This window comes from Carassius auratus, chromosome 40 (assembly GCF_003368295.1).
Source record: "Carassius auratus strain Wakin chromosome 40, ASM336829v1, whole genome shotgun sequence".
Lineage (NCBI taxonomy): Eukaryota > Metazoa > Chordata > Actinopteri > Cypriniformes > Cyprinidae > Carassius > Carassius auratus.
The window spans coordinates 143852-169136 of NC_039282.1; the positions used below are offsets into that span (position 1 = coordinate 143852).

Below are 25285 nucleotides of genomic sequence, written 5' to 3' on the forward strand. Positions count from 1 at the left end.
AAGTACCGCAAGAGCTAAGCGAGCAGACGACTTTTTGTGCTTTTGAATCGCTGTCGTGGTACTTTGATGTCATACACCAATCGGTCTGTGCAGCGCCACTTCAAATCCAACATGACCATGGCCAATGGTTCACCAAATCCGTTCAAAATGTGGATTAAAAATGAAGTGCCACTGTGGGTAGCTCAAGGTTGAACAGTTCTGATTTGTCTTTATATTTTGTGTATAAAATGCATTTATAAATTTAACACATAATTTTTGCTCCATAATTAATTAATCTAATTAACGCATTAAATTACCAGCCCTAATATATATATATATATATATACATGTGTGTGTGTGTGTGTGTGTGTGTGTGTGCGTTTGTGTGTAAATAATAAGTGAGTCATTCATTCAACCGATTCACTCAAACAGCTGATTCATTCAGAAATGCAGGAAATTATCTTTATGAATGAGTCACTGAATCATTATTTGTTCACTCAATGCATGAATTCATTCGGTAACGAAACACTGTGTCGCTTAAAAAGTTAAAAGTTTTATTGTGGTTTTGTATTAAACTTTCCATTTGCAAAGTTCAAAACTGTGTCTAAAATTTAACTCATATCTTTTTGATTATTGAACTTTCACAATCGTGCAATTGTCCCCCATCACACAGTCAGTCGTTGATCTGCATCATGTGTGTCAGCAACTGCATCAGTGTAAGATTGTGTTATTTATCATGTTATTTCCCCCATTTAATAGCACCAAATAATAATAAGAAATAATGTTTAAAACTAAAGCTGAAAACTTAACCAGATCTCTTCATCTGAAACCATATCAGTCATTTATTAGTGTTTGGTTTCAGTGTGTGTGTGTTTTTTTTTTTTTTTTTGTGTCCGTATTTGCAAATGTGTAGGTGAAGTTGAGAGAGACTCCTCCTTAACAGTAAACACGAGCAGACTCTACCCTTTCTTTCCCTCTTCACTTGCACTCTATTCCTCCTTTCCTGTCTTAGAGTTTGTTCCTGCAGCTGCTCTGGAGTCTTGGAAAGAGCCGCTTGGACAGGCTTTTAAATATAAAGTCACCATCTCTGAGCTGAGGAGAACTGGAGCAGCGACGGTCAGCCAATGCAAGAGGAGGAGAGAGATTCAGGAAAGAAACTACAGGTGAGCAGAGAGATGGCGAATACCCCCCCCCCCCCCCAAACAAAAAGCACTGCCTATGAGCTGTGAGACGTAGTTGACAGGAAGTTGGAGTGTATTGTATTATTTATAAGTATCTTTGATCAAATTGTATGGATGAATAAATACATTTATAGAGAAAATGTAAAAAAACGTTCTCCTTTTTGACTAATAGGGTTCGAATCCTTGTAAGTCAAGAGCAATTCGGTGTGAAGTGAAGTCACTTAATTTGTCTAAACATCAAGTGTTTTATAGAGTTATATTTTTAAGCCATGATTCTAAAGCAATATAGTGTTCAAAATTATCACATCGATAATACTGAAATCCTAATTTAAACTGGGTTTTATGTTACAAACAATATATATATATATATATATTCTATATAAGTATATATATATCAATACAATCAAAACCAATACTTACTATACAATCCATTTAGTAATAAAAATAAAATCCATTTAGCTTTGAACATTATATAAGCAGGATCAACTGCCTAAAATGATACAAAAAAATATTGCTACTTACTATGCAATCACATTATAATTGCTGTTAATAGTGTTCATCGTCTGGATGACTATGTCTTGTATTAACTTAAAGCATGAATTGTTGTGACATGACACCTGACCCAGATCGACCCTCAGATGGCTTAATTCGTAAGCGCTGTACTCGCTGACCCCTCCACTAACATCCTCTTCCTCTGTTCTCTACTACATCTGCTTTACAGATCAGAGCTAACATCGCTGTAGTGGCACAAAAAGAGAGCGCTTAACACCACTTGGTTAGATATTTTGCTAAAACGCATAGATTTAAGTACTTCCAGTTATATGAAAATATATTTTTGTTTTATAAGCGTTTGTGTTTGTTTTGTTGTGTGTATGATGGTCTCTCAGGGACTCAAGCCTCTTTAAGGAGCTTTTCTATAAGTAGGTGCACATCTTTTATTGGGTCATGTTTTGAAGTGTTTCCTTTTCTGTATTCAATAATTAGTCATCTCACTTTATCTACATGTCGGTGTTTAAGTTTTATGTGCACGTTTATGGTGAGAACTATTTTGCTCTCATGTTCTATTTGACCCAAGACTATTGCAATACCTCAAAACTACACTGAAACAGCCAAAACTGGGGTTGGTTTCCCAAAAACAACTATGGTCACAAGTTCTGGCATTACCAAAATTTCTTTTTAAAGAAGATATGAGTATTTTTGTTCAGTAGAGGCATTAAAAAGGAACAGTAATACATTTAAATGCAGCTTTGGTCAGCAGAAGATCATTTAAAAAAAAATATTAAAAACTTTTTACTGATATTGTACATGGCAGATTTTTTTTTTTTTTTTGGTGCTTTATTACAAAATAATAACATATAATATCATGTTTTAAAGACGTGCAGAGGATTTTCAGATTGGCGGTCAGAAAACACACAGGTGAACTAGCTATTTTGGGATAAAGATGAAAAGGAAGAAGAATTTAGTGGAGGACATCTCCACGCTTATCACCCTCTCGGACCATCCTGAAAAAGCCTACGGGAGCATGGAGGTACCACAACCATCTGTGTGTGTGTGTGTGTGTGTGTGTGTTTAAATAAGTGCAGGTTTACAAAAATCATCAGTGGTCACAAAGAGAGGAAGCTAATTAGCAGTTAACAATGTATGAAAACATGCCAAATTTCCTCACCTCTCACCATTAATATCTATGATAGACATACATTACAGGTTTTCCTACGAATTTTCTATATGAATATCAGTTCTTCATAAGCATATTGATAATGGATATTTCTGCATGTTACTCACAGATGAGTGCAGCACCTCAGGAAAACAAGAACGTGTTCAGTGATGGGGTCACCCGGATCGGTGAGGACTGGGCAGACAAACACAGCAATCAAAAGACTTGAATTTTGACAAAGAAATTCTCTAATAACAACATTTCCCATTCATTTGTCTATCAATGTCTGATAAATAGTTATTTCTGAATATGTCTGAATATTTTTATTTTCAATTAATTTGATCAACATGAAGACATCGTTGTGAATGTGTGGTCAGATTTTGTCTTGGTGTGGGAGGAATCTGTAAACCCCCTGAAGTTTGCAGAATCAGATGAAGTATCGTCCGGTTCCTCTCGTGACACTCACAGGAAGTGGAGGGCAGAGTTTCTTTCCAGACTCCAGACTGCCGGCCTTCATCAGGAGACGGTAGGTAATGCCATTACATTTACATGTACTACATACATCATGTGCATCGAGTTCTAGATTTGGGTTGCAGCCACAGTCCTATACAGCCTTGTGAAAAAGAAGTGTACTTATTATGGAAATAGGCATAATATAAAAGCATATACTTAAGCTCAAACTGAATGTAATGTGTTTGGAAAACATAATGATTTAAAATGTACTTTAAAGTAAGCAAGGCTTTATTACAATGTGCACTTTTTAAAAGTTTTCTTAAGTGTGTTAAGAAACTGTCATGAAGTCATTTATTTCATTAATGTCATCTGCAGTTTTTAAAAACTATACTTTACAAGTGCACATTCAATACATTTAAGTGCACTTCTTTTTCACAAGGCCAGGCATTGGAATATTCCTGCATACATGGCTGGAGATTCAAGACATTGGTTATACAGCATTAGTTTTTTTACTACTTTTCCACAACACTTCTGAACACCTTCCACACTGTCGGACAACACATAAATGCATCTGTTTAGCCTGGGCTGGCAGTCCTAAATACTAAACAATTAAAACTAATTTAAGATTAACAGTAATTAATACTACTTAAAATTGCCACATTCTGATGAATATTTATGCCAGGGTTGCTAGGTTTTCACAACAGAACCCGCCCAATTGCTACTCAAAACTACCCTAAACTAGCCCAATCGCATTTCGAGAGTGGCTCTCTATAAAAAAATCTCATTCCAGGGGGTACATATCATGTTATCGTGGTCGCTTTAACTCACTGACATGAAAAACAATCGGCGGCAACAGTGATAAAGTAGACCAATAATGCTGGAAAACCACAGACTTGGCAATACTGATTTATTCATAGCATGCTCTAGAGTTAAAACATTTTCTTTAAGGATGCTTCAACATCTTTAAAGAAGGATCAACACCTAAGTGCCCTTTTAAAGAACCAAAATCAGATCTTATTAGGTGTCCCAAACCAAACTGTCTCTGTGTCTCCTGCAGTTTAGCTCCAAACCTGCTCAAACTCACCTGCTGTAACTTTCTAGTGATCCGGAATACTTGATGAGCTTGTTCAGTTGTGTTTGATCAAGTTTGGAGCTAAACTCTGCAGGAAAGCGGACCTCGAGGGCCAGATCCCCTGTTCTAATGTCATTTTTTTCTCCTGCTGTGAATGTGTCTCAGAAAGAGGTTTTGCAGGAAAAAACAAAGACAACTTACGTCCTTCTGAGTGCACCCTGGAATGTTCTGTGTTATTATGCAGAGGAGATCAGCCTTCGAGTGCCATTACAGGTAAATCATACCTGATCTTTTAAATCAAAAAGTAAATGATATACTCAAGTATTACTTACTGTTCTGCTCTGTCGGGTGTTTTCAGGTTGTGACTACTCCGATATCAAACTGGTCTGAGAAGATCCTAGAAAAACTGCACATCCCAAACATAATGGCACAAGATGTGCCTAACCTTCCGCCGGACTACTACACCTGCCAGTTCCACACCAATAAACTAGAGAGGTACTGATCCAAGAAGCCTGCTGGTCATCAAATTAACATTAGCCATGTTTCCATCCAATGTTTGTGAATTAATCTTTGGAAAAATTTGGATATTGCATAAAACATTTGAAAATAAGCAAGTTTCTATCACATGTATTTAAGAGAGTAAAAACTGGCACCAAGTATCAATGATAAAATAATAAAAAGTTGGCTCAACATGGGTAGCATGTGGATTTTTTTCTAAGATAATATAATTGTGAATCCAGGAATGTATTCAGTAAATGTCATTTCATCTTAGTTTCCTTACAGAATAAATAAATAATTATCCACCTCAGCTGAGCACATACATGTGTAAATGTATTGTACAATTTTATTTTAATTTTATTTTTTGCAAGTTTTTTTTTAATGCAGTAGTCCCAAAATTTGCCTCAAACATAACTATTGACAGCACTACTTCAAGAATATGCACCTCACACAGTTTTACCAAGTTGAGGGTTTGTGAATAAAATAAGTGAGCTTAAAAACAGTAAACCAGTAAACATGTATCCAAACCCTGCGTGCCTAACAAAGAGGATCTGAGCCTGTCATGCAGCATACAGTTCATACAGTTTAGTGTTTGCAGAGTCAGCACCTCCTTAAAGACTAACACATCACACACTCCAAACACACACTTACACAAAGTTCTTGCTGTGTCAAATGACCCATTTATTTACTCACACACACCTACAAACAACTTGTTTACTTTAATTTGGTTATATAAAGATGATATATTATTGGTTAAAATATAATTCATATAATATAGCATCATTTTCAACACAAGCAACAAGTTTACCCTAATGAAGTTATTTTAAGAAATTAGTGTAATTGTTTTGGGAAGAGCTCAGATATGAGATGTGCGGTCTCATGAATAAATATCACTTGTGAAATGCTTTACAATAAGGTTCCATTAGTTATTTTTAACTAAGGTAGTTAACCAATGTTAACTAATGAATGTTTTTGTATTTTTGTATGTTTTATTGTATATACTGTTATAAAGAGTGTGCAAAGAGAGTGATTAATAGAATACATGATCTTACTCTAATCTTTAATGCTGCTTTTAGGTTTCTTGGTCATGAAAACAAGGATACCTTTTTCAAGACCACACAGAGGCATCAGATAGTGAGTTTTGAGAGGTTTTTATGTTTTGTTTGGTTGCTAAGCGATACGACATGATTGAGCTTTATACTGACACCTGTGGATTCAGCATTGCATGAAAGTTTTCAGTTACCAAAGCCAAAGAAACTTTTGCAAGCATATTTGCATATTTGTCACTCAAGATTCATTTATTTAAAAAAATGAGTAGTGTGTACAATGACTGTACAATGGACAAACATAATTTTTCACTTTCTGTAACACTGGTCACACTGGTCTGTCAATTTTCTGTAATAACTCTATTCTTGTTCTAAAGCTGTATGAGATATTAGCCAGGACTCCATATGGATCGTTGAAGAGAGGGGAGGTTGGCATTGGCAGACTGGTTAGTGAGCACGTTCTCACTGCTGCTTTTCCCTTACATGAGGTACCGTAGTCTTCTACATGATATCAGAATATTACTTAAACACACTAATTATGCACATATTTATTTCTTTGTTTACATATGTAGCACTAATTATTTTTCAAACATGAAATCAAAACTGACCTTTTTTTATGCATGTTCTTTCATTCTTAATGGATGTTCTTCAACATTTCACACACACTCACGTACACACACACACACACACACACACACACAAAGTCTTTATAATATTTCCTTAATCTATGCAAGCACTATATCGTGTTGATTTTGAACAGGCAATGATTTGTGTTCTTCTCATTAGGGCCCATTTGAGATGCCAGAGACTCCAGTAGATCCACAGTCTCTCAACATGAGACAGATCCTGCATCACTACTGGGCTCGCTGGGCTTGCTGGAGGAAGTACCAACCTCTGGATCACATTCGTGAATACTTTGGCGAAAAGATAGCTCTCTACTTTGCATGGTTAGGTATGACTGAACCTACAAATGTTTATACCAGAACAAAAAAACAACAACTGTATCTATCATATTTTTATAATAAAAATAATAATTCATATATATATATATATATATATATATATATATATATATATACTGTATACACACACACACAGGTGCTGGACATATAGCATCAATAAGTTGATTTCACTAATTCCATTCAAAAAGTGAAACTTGTATATTATATTTATTCATTACACACGACACAGACTGCTATATTTCAAATGTTTATTTCTTTTAATTTGAATGATTATAACTGACAATTAAAGAAAATCCCAAAATCAGTATCTCAGAAAATTTGAATATTGTGAAAAGGTTGAATATGGAAGACACCTGGTGCCACACTCTAATCAGCTAATTAAATCAAAACACTTGCAAAGGGCTTTAAATGGTCTCTCAGTCTAGTTCTGTAGGTTACACAATCATGGGGAAGACTGCTGAATTGACAGTTGTCCAAAAGACGACCATTGAAACCTTGCATAAGGAGGGAAAGACACAAAAGGTCATTGCAAAAGAGGCTGACTGTTCACAGAGCTCTGTGTCCAAGCACATTAATAGAGAGGAGAAGGGAAGGAAAAGATCTGATAGAAAAAAAGTGTACAAGCAATAGGGATAACCGCACCCTGGAGAGGATTGTGAAACAAAACCCATTCAAAAATGTGGGGGAGATTCACAAAGAGTGGACTGCAGCTGGAGTCAGTGCTTCAAGAACCACTACACACAGACGTATGCAAGACATGGGTTTCAGCTTCGCATTCCTTGTGTCAAGCCACTCTTGAACACTCAGAAGCGTCTCACCTGGGCTAAAGACAAAAAGGACTGGACTGCTGCTGAGTGGTCCACAGTTATGTGCTCTGATGAAAGTAAATTTTGCATTTCCTTTGGATATCAGTCTGGAGGAAGAGAGGAGAGGCACAGAATCCACGTTGCTTGAGGTCCAGTGTAAAGTTTCCACAGTCAGTGATAGTTTGAGGTGCCATGTCATCTGCTGGTTTTGGTCCACTGTGTTTTCTGAGGTCAAAGGTCAACGTAGCCGTATACCAGGAAGTTTTAGAGCACTTCATGCTTCTTGCTGTTGACCAACTTTATGGAGATGCAGATTTCATTTACAAGGACCATGGTATTCATGTTCTTAATTGGCCAGCAAACTCGCCTGACCTTAACGCCATAGAAAATCTAAGGGGTATTGTGAAGAGGAAGATGTGATATGCCAGACCCAAGAATGCAGAAGAGCTGAAGGCAACTATCAGAGCAACCTGGGCTCTCATAACACCTGAGCAGTGCCACAGACTGATTGACTCCATGCCACGCAGCATTACTACAGTAATGTAGGCAAAAGGAGACCCAACTAAGTATTGAGTGCTGTACATGGTCAAACTTTTCATTTTTATACTTTTAGTTGGTCAGGATAAAATATTTCTTTGTATTGGTCCTAAGTTATATTGTAATTTACTGAGATATATCAAAGTCGTGCCAGTCGGCCGCCATCTTGGCAACGCCTCCGGCAGCTATTTCAGAATAACAAGACCAGCTCCTATCTAAATGAATGGTCAGAACTGCACTTTCACTGGTCACCGGGACATAAAAACAGCATGTATAGAAACAGCAGTGAAATATGATAAAAATCGCTGAAAAAAATGGATGATTTTGCCCCAAAATAAGGTTTAAAATGCCTTTTTCCCCACAGGATATACCTTTACTACACATGCGCAAGGGTTCCTCAACTGTGCGCATACATCAGTGGAGCCAAACGATAGGCTTAAATGTTTCCCGGCTTGACTGTTAAAAGCAGATGATTGGCTTTCCAGCGGGAGGGGCGAAACATGTGCACACAACCGCCATCTTTGCCATTATGGGTTTTCCTTATATAGTTGTATTGAGGATTGAGGAAGTGACATGTCTCTTATAAACTGTCTCTGGATATATATCAGTCTGTGTGTAATTAATGAATATAATATACAAGTTTCACTTTTTGAATGGAATTAATGAAATCTACTTTTTGATGATATTGTAATTATATGACCAGCACCTGTATGTATGATTGATATATATATATATATATATATATATATATATATATATATATATATATATATATATATATATAATATTATTATTATTATTATTATTATTATTATTATTATTATTATTGAGTAATTCAACCAAATTTATGTTAGTTAATATGGTGAATTTTATAATTGTGTTCCATTTGTAAACATTAGTTAACTACATTAATTAACATACCTATTAAGCATTTATCATTTTTAGTTCATGTTAATCTGTTAATATTGTTTTATGTACTTGAGCTAACTTGAACTAACAATGGTCAGTTGTTTTTTAATTAACTAAAATGAACAAAGATCAATAAATACAGTAATACATATGTTGCAAATTGTTAGTTAATGCTAGTTAATGCAGTAACTAAAGTTAAGTAATGACACTCTATTGCAAAGTGTTACCATTAATGATTTTGTTAATACTGATTAGGAATACTTAATAATAAGAAAAAATGAAATAAAAATGCACCAGAAATCTTAACTTAAACTGTTTCTATCATAACAGGCTGTGACTAGCTTTCTGTCCGTATTTCTTATTTCCTTATTTCTGTAGGTTTCTACACAGGCTGGTTATTACCAGCAGCAGTAGTGGGTTTTATTATTTTTCTATTTGGCATCTGGCTGATGATCACTGATGTGGCAGCGTGAGTATTATCACAGTCTTGTTAATAATGGCATAATGTTGATGATCCAGCGCTGATTGTGACCTTTGACCCCACAGAGAAGAACTTTGCTCCAGTGGAGGCGCATTTGTCATGTGTCCACTATGCCACATCTGCAGCTACTGGAATCTCTCCAGCATCTGCTATACTTATAAGGTGACTTTTCTACAAGTTTTTAAATTATGTACAGCATTTTGGTATAAAGCCAAAAATAACATTCTCTGTGAATTAGCTATCACATTTTGTTCTCAAAAGACTTGTTCATCCATTTTCAATAGGCAGGCTTACTATTTGACAATGGAGGAACTGTGTTCTTCAGTATATTCATGTCTCTGTGGGCCGTCACCTTCCTGGAGTACTGGAAACGCACATGCTCCATACTGTCCCACCGATGGGACTGCTTCGAATTTGAAGAAATAGAGGTGATTAAATTAGTTACAGGGTGTCTTAACCTTCAATATTAACTAGTCCTCAAAAAAAAAAAAATGCTTTACCTCTCTTGCTTTCCATAATATTTCCATTCCGATGTTAGGAGAGGCCAAGACCAGAATTCACAGCATTGGCACCCATGACGGTTCGTAATCCTGTGACTGGGGCTGAAGAACCCTATTTCCCAGAGAGTCAACGACTGAGTCGTACTCTAACTGGTAATATGGTCATCATTCTAATGGTTAGTCAATGGATTTCCATCTCACATCTGTTGGGAAATCTTTAGTAATCCCAAAACGTTCAATGACTCAATATTATTCTTTGTGCTTGCAGATTGCCATTGTTTTGATATTCCTAATAGCCATTATCCTGTATCGAACTATCCTAAGTATCATTATCTACAGATCACAGAATGAGTTCTTCATAATTTTCGTAAGTTTCTTTGAATTTATTTTGATTCCTGAACAGATTATCTTTTGATACCTGACCAAATTATCTACATAGTGAATAAAGATTATGAAGTGACTGTTGCTCTTTTTGATTAGATCATTTGCACGTACATTTACATGATAATTTACATTATCTGACACTTCTATTCAAAATAACTTAAAAACCCTTGGGAAAAAGAAGTGCACTTTTAATAAAAGTACTCATTATGAAAACAATATTCTTAAAGGTCACGTTTTTCGTTGTTGTTTTTTTTTAAAGCTTTGATTGTGGTTACAGTGTGCAATATAACGTGTTCATGTTTCGCGTGTAAAAAACACAATTAACTTTTCTGTATATTTTCACACAATTAACCTGTATACCGCTGTTTTAACTGTCATAAAAACAGGCTGATGACTTTCTTGTTCTATGAAGTCCCTCCTTCAGATATACATAACGAGTTCTGATTGTGCCAGCTGTTCCTGTGTTGTGATTCGACAGCAGCTGAGCACACGCTGCCCTCCTGGAAACGCGATTGGGCTAGTTTTGGAGTAGTTTTGAAAAGCAAGTGGGCAGGATTTGTTTTGATAACCTGGCAATCCTGATCTGAACGCACGTGTTGGAGATGTACTACGAATCACAGGAGCGCCTTTACTGATGAGATGTGCACGAAAATCACATTTGATTTTTTGCACATCACTACCATCTAGTTTCACAAAGCTAAACATTGTTGTCCTTTGTGTAATGAGTTACAGAAACTTAAACGCGCCAACTTAAATAATAAAATACACTTACCAGTTGTTGTCCATAAACAACGCCTTCTCCAGACAAAGAGGGAACAGCTCCATTTTACAAGAATAATCTTTGTGCGAATCCAGCATTAAACTGATTGAGATTGAGCAAACTGTCCTCAGCAAAATGTGCTGCACATGGGAAACCCAGTTAAACATAAATTGTAACCATTGACCTCTAAGTACAGTATCCCTGGGAAGCCCAAACAAAGATTTTTGGACTCTGAGATGAAAATAACAGCGCTTCGACGACATGGCGATAAACGCAACTCTTCCTTCTTCTCTGTGCGAGCACAACAAGACCACGCCCCCTTTTTTGTGTATTCTTGTGGGCGGAGGTTAGTCAAAAAACGGTTTTAGTGACGTCATTACTGCAGGATGTAGAGTGATGTAGTCCAAACTGGTTGCTTGGCATTGAACTTTGAGCTTTAGAATTTTACGGATATTATTTATACTCTAACAACAACATTACACACTAACTAAAGTTTGAAACATGGGATCACAAAGAACGATACCTTAATTAGGACTTAGGTACATCTTTATATATAAATTCACAATTACTCATATTAAAATATGGTTAAAGAATACTAAAATACATAATATAGTATAAACTAAAATATAATTTAATGTAATTGCTATTGAAACTTGTGTGTCATGTTTAAATACATTTAATTACACATTTATAATGAAGAAGCTGCAATTTAGAACATTTAAAATATATTAACTTTCAATTTATTATCAAATGATATTAATATATATATATATATATATATATATATATATATATATATATATATATATATATATATATATATATATATAAACACACAAACACACACACACACACACACACATTTTGTCAAGGATACGCGGGACTCAGATGCAGGTAACAGAGTTTATTAGCCCACACTGGGCAAACAGGGAAAAAAAACAGAAGAATGGCTACTCCTCAGAGTAGAGCAAAAGAAATCTATCAGCGGGGACCAGTCCAAGCGTCTTCTGTGACGCAACGTCAGGACTCATCCACCAGAGCGTCGTTGGGGGACGCAGCGTCAAGTCACACCAAAATCCCTGAAGGAAAGGACAGAGTGCAGAGAGGAGCTGGGGGTCAGGTCTCAGAAGATCCAAAAGAGAGGTGAGGCAGGGACCGGAGGCAGAACCAGTCTAGACTGACAAGAGCAGTACCCGGGGAAAGAATACAAATCCAAAAACACGACAAGGCAGGACTAGGCAGACAGGTTGAAACAATCACACTCGAAGCACAAAACAATCACAACGGTCTGACAAAAGACAGAGCACGAGAGGAACTAAAATAGAGGAGAGCTAATGAGGAAGGAGTGGCTACAGGTGTGACGGAACACAGGGAATTAAGGGTAACGAGTGGGAGGGGGAAGAAACACTGACAGCAGAACACATGAGCTGTCAAAACAAAACCCATGTGTTCTGAGACTAGACACACAGACAACAAGACAAAAATATAGCAACACAGACCTAAGTCATGACAGTACCCCCCCCTCCAGCTGCGCCACCAGGCGCAACCCGGAGGGTCTCACCTCGTCGCCGGCGGAAGTCCTCAATCAGAGTCTGGTCCAGAATATCCCGAGCCGGAATCCAACTCCTCTCCTCAGGACCGTAGCCCTCCCAGTCCACTAGATACTGGAAACCCCGAACCACGACGTCTAGCATCCAAAAGCTTTCTCACAGTGTAAACAGGAGTACCATCCACTAGACGAAGGGGGGGAGGGGGTATCTAAACACAGGCTTAACCCTGGACACGTGAAAGACAGGGTGAACCCGACCAAGCGTGGGAGGAAGCTTGAGCCGCACTGCCACCGGACTCAGGACCTTGGTGATGCGACATGGCCCAATAAACCTGGGTGCCAACTTACGAGAAGGCTCCCGGATGGGCAGGTCTTTGGTGGAAAGCCATACCTTCTGTCCGCAAACGTACTGGGGAGCCGGAGTCCGGTGACGGTCAGCCGCCAATTTGATCCGTCTGGAAGCCCGGGCCAAGGCCTCCTCAGCCCTCCTCCAGGTGCGCCGACACCTACGGACAAAGGCCAAGGCAGACGGGACCGCAGCTTCGGGTTCCTGTGCAGGGAAAAGGGGTGGTTGATAGCCAACAGAACATTGAAAAGGAGACATACCCGTAGACGCCACCGGGAGGGAATTGTGGGCATATTCAACCCACGACAACTGCTGACTCCAGGAGCTCGGACTCTGTGATGCTAGGCAGCGGAGAGCACGCTCAAGATCCTGGTTGGCTCGCTCGGCCTGCCCATTGGTCTGGGGGTGGAAACCTGAAGACAGACTCGTAGAGGCCCCGATCTGTCTACAGAACTCTCTCCAAAACCGGGAGACGAATTGTGGTCCTCTGTCGGAGACCACATCAACCGGAAGACCATGGATCCGGAAGACGTGGTCCACGACCACCTGAGCTGTCTCCTTGGCGGAGGGGAGTTTGGGTAAGGGGATAAAATGGGCCGCCTTGGAGAAGCGGTCCACCACCGTCAGAATAACAGTGTTACCCCTCGACGGGGGAAGGCCAGTGACGAAATCAAGGGCCAGATGTGCCCATGGACGAGAGGGAATGGGTAGGGGCTGTAACAGACCAACAGGAGACTGGTTAGAAGTCTTATTCTGAGCACAAACTGAGCAAGCCAACACAAACTGCCTGACATCTTGGGCCATGGATGGCCACCAAAATCGCTGACGGATGGCAGCCAGCGATCTCCGAACCCCTGGATGACAAGCAACTCTGGACTCATGACCCCACCGAAGGACCTCAGGACGCAGCGCAGCCGGTACAAACAACCGACCCCCCGGACACCCCCCTGGGACCTCCCCCTCCCGCATGGCCTCTCTTACCCGTCGTTCGACATCCCAAGAAAGGGACCCCACCACCACCTCTCTGGAGAGAATGGTACTGGGGCTCACCTCCTCACCGGGATTCTCGAACAAACGAGAAAGGGCATCAGGTTTAACATTCTTTGATCCTGGCCGATACGAGAGGGAGAAATTAAACCGCCCAAAAAAAAGTGCCCAGCGGGCCTGGCGGGCATTCAACCTCTTGGCCGAACGGATATACTCCAAATTCCTGTGATCCGTCCAGACCAAGAAGGGCAACGCTGCGCCCTCCAACCAGTGGCGCCACTCCCCCAGGGCCAGCCTGACTGCCAGCAGCTCCCTGTTACCTATGTCATAGTTTCGCTCGGCTGGGCTCAGACGGTGAGAAAAGAAGGCGCAAGGATGCACCTTCCCATCCTTGGGGGACCGCTGGGACAGGACCGCGCCTACCCCGACATCAGAAGCATCCACCTCAACAATGAATTGCCGTTCCGGATCTGGGAGACAAAGAACAGGAGCAGAGATGAAACGGGACTTGAGAGCACCAAAGGCCTCCTGAGCTTGTACATTCCATTTGAACGATACCTTAGGAGAGGTGAGTGCAGTTAAGGGTGCAGCAACCAGGCTAAAGTTCCTGATAAATCGCCTATAGAAGTTGGCGAACCCCAAGAACCGCTGCAACGCCTTCCGTGAGTCAGGGGTTGGCCACTCGGCCACGGCCCTTACCTTAGCGGAATCGGCCTTGATCCCCTCCGTCGAGATAATATGCCCCAGGAACGAAACCGACTTGGCATGGAACACGCACTTCTCCGCCTTGACGTACAGCTGGTTCTCCAGCAGCCGTTGTAGCACCTGACGGACATGGTGAGTGTGGACCTGCAATGAGGGAGAGAAGATGAGAATATCATCAAGGTACACAAAGACAAATCTGTTCACCATGTCTCTCAACACATCGTTCACCAGGGCCTGGAAGACAGCTGGGGCATTAGTAAGCCCAAAGGGTAGGACCCGGTATTCAAAGTGTCCCGTCGGGGTGTTAAATGCTGTCTTCCACTCATCCCCCTCACGTATACGGATCAAGTGGTAGGCATTACGGAGGTCTAGCTTGGTAAAGACCTTGGCTCCCTGTAACAACTCAAAGGCTGATGACATCAAAGGCAGAGGATACCGGTTCTTTACAGTGATGTCATTGAGGCCACGGTAGTCAAAGCAGGGTCGCAGGGACCCATCCTTCTTCTTAACAAAGAAGAACCCAGCCCCAGCAGGTGAGGAAGAGGGCCGGATGAGGCCGGCATTTAAGGAGTCCTGAATATACTTGTCCATGGCCTCTCTCTCAGGACTAGACAGGGAATACAAACCACCCTTGGGCGGAGAAGTGCCTGGGAGGAGGTTGATGGCACAGTCATACGGCCGATGAGGAGGCAGGGATGTGGCCCGGGACTTGCTGAAGACCTGACAAAGATCACGGTACCCCTCCGGGACCCCGGCAAGATCACCCTCCTCAACCTGAAAAACAGGAGACACAGAGCCAGGAGACAAAGCAGAACCAAGACAAGACGCAAGACATGACTGACTCCAAGAGAACACAGAATTGCCGGACCAATCCACATGAGGGTTGTGCTGCACCAGCCACGGGTGCCCAAGGACAACAGGAGCACCCGGGGAATCTAGGAGGTACAACTCAATTACCTCACAGTGATTGCCGGACACAGTCAAACTTACAGGGGTAGTGGAATGGGTGATGGAAGAGATGAGGAGACCATTTAGGGAACGAACAGAAATAGGAGAAGGAAGAGGAATAGTAGGAATACCCCACCGTGCTGCAACAGAGGCATCCAGGAAGTTGCCCTCAGCACCAGAGTCAATAAGTGCAGAACAGGAATGAAAGGAGTCCTTGTGCTGAATCGAGACCTTTAACATGGTACGAGAGATGGGGGAGTCGACATGAGGAGTAGCACCCACCAGGATCCCCCGGACTACTGATGGGCTCTGGCTTTTAACGGGCACTGGATAGCTCGATGGCCCGGCTTCCCGCAGTACAGACACAGGCCCCGAGTCAGACGATCCTGCTTCTCTTTAGGGGTGAGGCGAAGACGCCCCACTTGCATAGGCTCAGGGTCTGTTGACGGTGACAAGGAGGTGGAAGCACTACTAGGAACGCCCTCCACCAGCATCCAGGGGGACTGAGCACCACGCCGCTGATGTCTACGCTGAAGGCGCCCCTCCACACGGAGGGCCAGATCCACAAGGATGTCAAGACTCTGCGGTAGATCTTGAGTGGCGATCTCATCCTGGATGTCATCATCCAAACCTTCCCGAAACCTTGCACGCAACGCTGCCTCATTCCAGTCACAGGAGGCTGCCAGAGTTCTGAACTGGATGGAGTAATCGGTGACTGATTGCCTGCCCTGGCTCAACCGCGCTAACTGGGCAGCTGCCTCATCGCCCTGAGCAGAGCGGTCAAACAGTTTGATCATCTCTGCCCTGAAGTCCTGGAAAGTGGCACAGAATGGAGCACGGGCATCCCACACAGCTGTTGCCCAGTCCCGGGCCTTTCCTTTCAAGAGGGTGATCACGAATGCGACTTGGGACTCCTCAGTAACATAGCGCCGAGGCTGGAGGGCGAAGACCAGAGAACATTGGGACAGAAAGGCACGGCAGGAGTTAGGGTCCCCATCATATGGCGGTGGACAATTGGCATGGGGTTCAGGCTCAGAACGAGTAGCCGATCTGCTGGCCAAGGCTTCAAGCTGGAGCCTCTGAATCTGGAGATTGAGGTCCGCTACCTGGGCTGTGAGGCCCTCAACCTCCCTAGTGGTGGTGGTCAACTGGCTGGAATCCTGTCCCAGAAGAATGCCTTGTTGACTGACTGCGACTCTTACTTGGTCTGCACCTGCTGAATCCATCGTGGTCAGACCGTTCTGTCAAGGATACGCGGGACTCAGATGCAGGTAACAGAGTTTATTAGCCCACACTGGGCAAACAGGAAAAAAAAACAGAAGAATGGCTACTCCTCAGAGTAGAGCAAAAGAAATCTATCAGCGGGGACCAGTCCAAGCGTCTTCTGTGACGCAACGTCAGGTCTCATCCACCAGAGCGTCGTTGGGGGACGCAGCGTCAAGTCACACCAAAATCCCTGAAGGAAAGGACAGAGTGCAGAGAGGAGCTGGGGGTCAGGTCTCAGAAGATCCAAAAGAGAGGTGAGGCAGGGACCGGAGGCAGAACCAGTCTAGACTGACAAGAGCAGTACCCGGGGAAAGAATACAAATCCAAAAACACGACAAGGCAGGACTAGGCAGACAGGTTGAAACAATCACACTCGAAGCACAAAACAATCACAACGGTCTGACAAAAGACAGAGCACGAGAGGAACTAAAATAGAGGAGAGCTAATGAGGAAGGAGTGGCTACAGGTGTGACGGAACACAGGGAATTAAGGGTAACGAGTGGGAGGGGGAAGAAACACTGACAGCAGAACACATGAGCTGTCAAAACAAAACCCATGTGTTCTGAGACTAGACACACAGACAACAAGACAAAAATATAGCAACACAGACCTAAGTCATGACACATTTATATTTAAATTTACATTTATTCATTTAGCAGACACTTTTATCCAACAGTGGAAGCAATCAAAAGCAAACAGCAAAAAGAGCAATGATATATAAGTGCTATTATTAAATCTCAGTTAGCTTAACACAGTACACGTAGCAAGGGCTTTTAAATAATACAATATATAAAAAGAAAACAGATAGAAAAAGAATAGAGCAAGCTAGTGTTAGAGGTCTTTTATATATTGGCACAGGGGGAGCACAAGACAGACACAGTGGGCGTGGCGTCAGGCCTCAGAGAGGCTTTTATTAACACAAAATCAAATAAAACAGGGGATAAACGGTGGCCAAAGGGGAAGAGTATCCAAAATAACAGGGGATCTGGTGTCCTCGTCGTGCTGCATGGTTCGTGTGGGTCGGGCAGTGTTCATGGAGGAAGGGTCCAGGTAAGGGGCGGAGTCTGGCGACCGCGAGCGCTCCCCTCCTCGGTCCGGGGCGTGAGGGGTGGCGGCTTCCTCTAGCAGCTGCATCTCTCTCGTTGGCCGCGACGATGGTAGGGGATGGGCATCCTGGCCCGTCGGCCGTGTAAATGGGTGCAGTTCTCCTCCGGATCACGGGTCTGGCAGCTCACGTCTCTGGTGGCGCGGGAATCCCTCAACGCACCCTTCCTGGACCCATGAGGACACCAGCGTGCATGCACGGGCGCTTTGGGCTTTTAAACGGCGGCGGTGATGAGGCTCGATTTCCTTCAGGTGTGCCCCATCACACGCTGCCAGCCCTGACTCCTCCAGAGCCCCCCTCTCACACACCCACTCCAGTCGGGAGCCTGGTGAAGGGCGGCGATTTACGACGGGGTGCTGGTGACAATCAGGGAGGAGGCAGCTGACTCGTCACAATATATATAACTCAGCTGCTCCAATTGAGTTGAGGAGGTCATTCACCAGGAGGGAAAATTTAATTTAAAAGTCCATAAAAGTGACTTTGTGCTTTTTGGGATGGCACAATCAAGCGACATTCACTTGCAGAATGCAAGCTTCTAGAGAGCACATAAGTCTGAAGTAATAAATTTAGGTAAATGGGTGCAGATTCTTTTAGGCTCGTTAAAAATTAATCTTGCTTCCGTGTTCTGGATTAATTGTAAAGGTTTGATAGAACTGTCTGGATGACCTGCCAAGAGAGCATTGCAATTGTCCAGCCTGGACAGAACAAGAGCTTGAACAAGGAGTTGTGCAGCATGTTCCGAAAGAAAGGGCCTGATCTCCTTGATGTTGAATAAAGCAAATCTGCAGGATCGGACAGTTTTAGCAATGTGGTTTGAGAAAGTCAGCTGATCATCAATCATAACTCCAAGGCTTCTGGCTGTTTTTGATGGAGTTATGGTTGATATGCCTAACTTGATGGTGAAATTGTGATGGAACGATGGGTTTGCTGGAATCACAAGTAGTTCTGTCTTGGCAAGGTTGAGTTGAAGGTGATGGTCCATCACCCAGGAAGAAATGTCTGTTAGACAAGCTGAGATGCGAATAGCTACCGTCAGATCATCAGGATGGAATGAGAGGTAGAGTTGAGTGTCATCAGCATAGCAGTGGTATGAAAAGTCATGTTTCTGAATGACAGAACCTAATGATGCCATGTAGACAGAGAAGAGAAGTGGTCCAAGAACTGAGCCCTGAGGCACCCCAGTAGTTAGATGTTGTGACTTGGACACCTCACCTCTCCAAGATACTTTGAAGGACCTATCTGCTAGGTAAAACTCAAACCACCGAAGTGTGATTCCTGAGATGCCCTTTGCCAGTAGGGTTGATAGGAGGATCTGGTGGTTAACCGTGTCAAAGACAGATCAAGCAGGATAAGTACTGAAGATTTGGATTCAACTCTTGCCAGTTTTAGGGCTTCAACAACTGAGAGCAAGACAGTCTCAGTTGAATTTCAACTTCTGAAGCCAGATTGGTTGCTGTCAATGAGGTTGTCCTGTGTGAGAAATGCAGAGACTTGGTTGAACACAGCTCGTTCAAGTGTTTTTTGCAATGAAAGGAAGAAGGGAAACTGCTGTGTAGTTCTCTAAAAGAGATGGGTTGAGGGTGGGTTTCTTAAGTAGTGGAGTTATATGAGCCTTTCTAAAGTATGAGGGAAAAACACCAGTGTGGAGGGATGTGTTTATGATGTGAGTGAGTGCAGGTACAACTGCAGGAGAAATGGCTTGAAGGAAATTAGATGGAATAGGATCAAGCTGGCAAGTAGTAGGATGATTTGAAAGGATGAGTTTGGAGACTTCTGCATCAGAGAGTGAAGAGAAGGATGTAAATGAGTGTAAGATTGCTGGTGATATGTGATATGTGGAAAATTGTGCACTAATGTGTTTAATTTTATTAACGATAAACGTGGCAAAGTCGTCAGCTATTAGAGATGAAGCAGGAGGGGGAGGAGGAGGACAAAGAAGAAAATGTTACGAAAGAAAATGTTTTAAAAAGAATGCAAGAATTAGATGAATTGTTAATTTTGTTATGGTAGTATGTCATTTTAGCAGTGGATACATTAGCATAGAAGGAAGAGAGGAGTGACTGATACACATTAAGGTCAGTAGTGTTTTTGGATTTGCACCACACCCTTTCAGCAGCTCTAAGCTTAGAACGGTGTTCGCATAGAACATCAGATAACCAAGGGGCAGAAGGGGTGGTACGGACTGGCCTGGAAGACAAGGGGCAAATAGTGTCTAAAAGAGATGTAAGAGTGGAGCAGAAAGTATCAGTAGCACTGTTAGCATCAAAAAATGCTAACAGTTTAGGGGAAGGAAGTGAGGATGAAAGCATTGCAGATAGCCGGAGAGGGTGAGAGTGAGTGTAGGTTACGTCAAAAGATGACATGTGGAGTGATGTGTCAGGGACCATGTTAAGGTTAAGAGTGAGGTGGAAGTGATCCGACGTGTGCAGTGGATTAACCAGTACATGATCAGTAGAGCAGTGTTGTGCATAAATAAGGTCCAGTTGGTTGCCTGATTTGTGAGTAGCAGTAGTTGACACTCGGTTGAGATCAGAAGAGGCAGAGTGTGAAAATCAGCATACAGAGGTTTTTCTAGATGGATGTTGAAATCCCCCAAGCATAACTAGGGGAGTACCATCCTCAGGAAAGGTTAAGAGCAGCACATCTAATTCATCAGAGCTCCACTAGAGCCCCAGATACAGATCCCCTGTAAAGACCTTGTCTCAGAGGAGCACCAGGACAAGACCACAGGAAACAGATGATTCTTCTGCACAATCTGACTTTGCTGCAGCCTGGAATTGAACTACTGGTTTCGTCTGGTCAGAGGAGAACTGGCCCCCCAACTGAGCCTGGTTTCTCCCAAGGTTTTTTTCTCCATTCTGTCACCGATGGAGTTTCGGTTCCTTGCCGCTGTCGCCTCTGGCTTGCTTAGTTGGGGTCACTTCATCTACAGCGATATCGTTGACTTGATTGCAAATTAAAACAGACACTATTTCAACTGAACAGAGATGACATCAATGAATTCAATGATGAACTGCCTTTAACTATCATTTTGCATTATTGAGACACTGTTTTCCAAATGAATGTTGTTCAGTGCTTTGGCGCAATGTATTTTGTTTAAAGCACTATATAAATAAAGGTGATTGATCAAAAAAGTGACCTAGTGGTTCTGGGGGTCGATAGACAACTACAAAATTTATTTTAAGAGGGTAGGTAACAGTAAATGAATGAGATTCAAAGGAGCTGTTGATACCTGTCAGGGACCAAGACAGTGAGGGAAGAGGACACAGGAGGTTTTTCATAAAGTGGGGTTTTATTACACAAACTATTGAAAAGTTATATAAGGACCAAAATTAATAACTAGGCCTATAAAAAGGTCAACAAAAATAACAGAATATAAGCTGAAATACATCAACTCATAACGTAAGGTTAACTAAAAAAAAAGATACAGAAGAAAGCTTATATAACAGCTTGACACAACCAAATGACATAGAAGGGGTAAACAAAACTAACACTTGGGAACTTGAGAGCTAACTAAGGACAAAATCCCCCTGGCACATTGTGAGACATGGTATGGCCTAATGATATAGGCTCCCAGATGTAGGCCTCCTCAGCCCTTAGCCTCTACTTTTGCCCAACCAGGAAGGGACTGCACCCAACAGGTCCAGGTAACTCAACAAAAAAAAAAGAAACATAGGATTAGTACACTCCCTGTAAATCAATGTAAAGGTAAAGCAAAAAAAACCAAATCAAAACTGTATTGTGTTCCTTATTTAAATATCATAGTTTAGATTTCTGTAAATAAGTGCAACAAACTAAGGAGGTGAAATAAAACAGTAATAAAATGTTTAGAACTGAGGTGATGTTACCCTGTGTGGTCGTAGCCATCACAATACCCAACGATGGTAAAGGATTAAACTTCCAATCAGTAGAGATGAGCAGACCAGTACCTCCACTTCTTCCAGTCAAATGGGGGAGTGGGAAAATGAGAAATTATTGGAGAGTGCTGCAGTGTCCTCTGGTTTGATCAAGATCTCTGTTAGAGCCATGAGGTTAAACCTTGAATGACTAATAACAGAAATTGGCTTTGTTTACAGCAGACTGGCAATTCCAGAGACCAATAGAAAAAAAGTAGTGTATTAGCAGACATAGGCAAAGTGTGCAGGTTGTTAAGATTGTGCTGCCTACATTGTGTGATGTGTGGTTTGCGAGTGGTATTGATAGTAGGGTTCTGGAAACACATAGTAAGAATTGGTTATAAACAAAAAACTGAAACAGAAATGAAACAAGGAGAAGGAAAAAGAGATTAATCAAAGGCTACGTTCACACTACAGGGTTTAATGCTCAATTCCGTTTTTTTTTGAAAAAATTTGATTTTTTTGCAAGGCCGTTCACATTTCCAAATAAATGCCACCTACCTTTTGTGATCTCCTGTGTGAACATGAAGTGACCCAGAAGTGACCCGCATGCGCAGAAGAGTACTCAATGGTAAACAACATCACTCGTTGTTTGCGGAAGTAGCTAATGTTAAACATGGATGTAAACAATAGTGTAGTCAACAGCGGAGCTCTTTTTGCAATATTAAAGTTATTTTCCCAACGGAGCCAGCACAATTACAATCTTCTCGTTTTAAGAAGAAAATTAAAAAGAAGTAGAGCAAGGTTTTTGGCCATGGCGTTTTGTGGAGCAGTGTTAGCAACGTCGGTACAGAGAAACGTGTGGGTGCAGAGTCGCAGCCAGGAATGGTGGGATACTGATGTGAGTGGCTCTTCTCGTTCCCGCCTACTTCAACGCAGAATTATGACGTTTGTAGCGTATCAATGACGTGCGGGTCGGATACATGTGGCCTCGCTGTTCAGACTGAGGTCGCATTTCAAAAGATCAGATACGTATCAGATTCAGGACCACATATCCAAGTGGCCTGGGTCACATTTGAAAAGATCGGATCTGTGTCGTTCAGACAGAGTGAAAAGATTAGATAGAGGTCACATAGGGGCAAAAAAATCGGAATTGGGTCGTTTCAGCCTGCAGTGTGAACGTAGCCAAAACAATACTTAAATTCCCTGCCAGTGTCCCTGCCCGGTGGAGTTGCATGGTAGAGTTGATGGTCTTTACTCTCTTCGGTCTTCACACAAGGAGGGCTTAACTGTAGGGCTGCCGCAACTGCTGCCATGGTATACTAACCTTTTTTATACCCGACAAAACGGAAATTGAATTCAGCTGAACACACTTTACTGTTTATCACAACAAAGGTCTGAGCAAGCGCACGACACTGACAACGCATGTGATAGAGTATGTCTCTACACCGTAAACAAACAAGTGTTTACTAGCAATGACAACTGCACTAAACACTTATAAGACAAGAAATAAATACACTTACTAACTGCTTTTAACTCCCGCTGAATTAACTGCTTCTCACAAAGGGTATTTCTTTACACTGTCTTTGCATATATGCAATCAGAAAATATTGTGAACAGATATCTTAACTGCCTCAACTGAGTCCTTTCAACGCTCCTCTCATGCATGTCTGTACTTCGAACCCTGTCTCTCAGGATCAGCCCAGACACCCAGCAGTAAAAATTAATTTCAGCCTCCCAAATCTGCGATTTCATTCATTTGGTCGTTAGCTATTGCGCATGACCATATGTGAGGTTTGGAATATTGATCAACTAGTAAATTGAGAGCTTCACCTCCAGGCGTAGCTCTTTCTTCATCATGACAGCCCGGTACAATGACGGCATTTACTGCTGCCACTGTGCTGATCCACCTGTTGATCTCATTAACCCACTCTCACTCTTGAAAAAGACCCTTAGGTACTTAAACTCCTCTAATTGGTGAACTCACTACTTATCCGAAATAGACAATCCACTCTTTTCTGGCAGATATCCTCCAGACTACATCTTCAGGTTAGGTCAGCAAATACCCATCCCGAATTACAACAGCCTAGAACAGGCCATGCTTTCTTTGTCTCAGCTGTGTGATGATTTGCCAAAACCTCTTGGAGGGCAACCAAAAGCCCTTCTCCATGGCTTACCTAAGCTCCTCCAACACCCAAATGCTTGCTTCCTTTGAACACTGCAGCCCTTCTAGCCTGCCAATACATGTCTGCAGAATAAGGAGACCCACAAGTTAACCAATCCCAAAAGTTCTCCTTCATGTCCAGGTGGCCTCCCTAAATGTTGACATGCACCAGCAGGTTCTTTGGGTTCAGGTTCAACAGCCACCAACAGCCTTCCAGACACAGCTCATGGCAGCCGATTCCACATTTGAGGCTTTGAACAGGGCTCACTCTGAGTGTATGTACCTAGCATACCTAGGTATAAGGAAAAGCTTCTCCGTAGGTGGGAAATTAGGGAAATCCAGAAAGGATCCTCAGCCAATGTTACCATTTGAACCTAAGTATTTTTTGGGGTTTCCTAGGTCTGTTCGTAATCGTATCCAACTCACCACCAGGGGAAGATCAGTAAATAGCTCTGCTCCTCTCTTTACTTGTCTGTCCAGAAAATATAGTCTACAAAGTTGATCAAAGACCTTTGGCCTAATGTGGTCTGGTACCAAGTACACTTACAGTATGAATCACCTTATGTTCAAACATGGTGTTTATGGCCAATCAATACTAAGCACAGAAATTAAAACACCACTTGGGTTCAGATCTGGCAGGCCGATGTTCTGTCGATTTGTCCTACCCTGTCAGATTTTCCTACATCCCACTAAAACAGTGGGTAGTACAATACAACATCGAAAAATGCTAATGTAAAGTTATGGTTTATAACTACTATATCTACACCTACCACAACCCTAAACCTACCCTTAAAGTAATGCAAATACAGTATACAGTACAATTTTGTGTTACATTCATGGTTGCAGCTAGAAGGGATACAGCTACAGGAAACCAACAAATATTTTTTCTACCAATTAGATTGTGTTTTTATTAATATCTACACCTACCCCAACCCTAAACCTACCCTTACAATAATGCAGATACATTAAAAATAATTGTTTAGAATGAGAAAAAGGTCCCGATATTGATGTGTGCATGCGCAGTAAACCATGGTAGGAAAATCTGAAGTGTAGGATAAAATGTCAGGACACTGGTCCTCCAAATCCCCCCTCCCCCTTCAAGTTTCTCTTATGTCCAATACATGACTGTAAAAGCAAGAAGCAAGTCAGAGCCATCC

The 25285-nt window shown here is 42.0% G+C and overlaps 1 protein-coding gene across 1 annotated transcript in view; it reads left to right on the forward strand.

The window, feature by feature from the left end:
* The first annotated feature begins 942 nt into the window (after nt 1-942).
* LOC113058178 (anoctamin-7-like) overlaps nt 943-25285 on the forward strand; it is a 29934-nt gene continuing 5591 nt past the window's right edge. Inside the window, exons 1-14 of the mRNA XM_026225848.1 lie at nt 943-1142; nt 2535-2688; nt 2945-3002; nt 3192-3340; nt 4505-4612; nt 4698-4834; nt 5914-5971; nt 6261-6371; nt 6670-6835; nt 9476-9566; nt 9644-9740; nt 9863-10006; nt 10117-10254; nt 10347-10445. Of these exons, the coding sequence (XP_026081633.1) occupies nt 2602-2688; nt 2945-3002; nt 3192-3340; nt 4505-4612; nt 4698-4834; nt 5914-5971; nt 6261-6371; nt 6670-6835; nt 9476-9566; nt 9644-9740; nt 9863-10006; nt 10117-10254; nt 10347-10445 (1443 nt within the window). The 5' untranslated portion in view covers nt 943-1142; nt 2535-2601. The remainder of the gene's footprint in view (nt 1143-2534; nt 2689-2944; nt 3003-3191; nt 3341-4504; nt 4613-4697; nt 4835-5913; nt 5972-6260; nt 6372-6669; nt 6836-9475; nt 9567-9643; nt 9741-9862; nt 10007-10116; nt 10255-10346; nt 10446-25285) is intronic.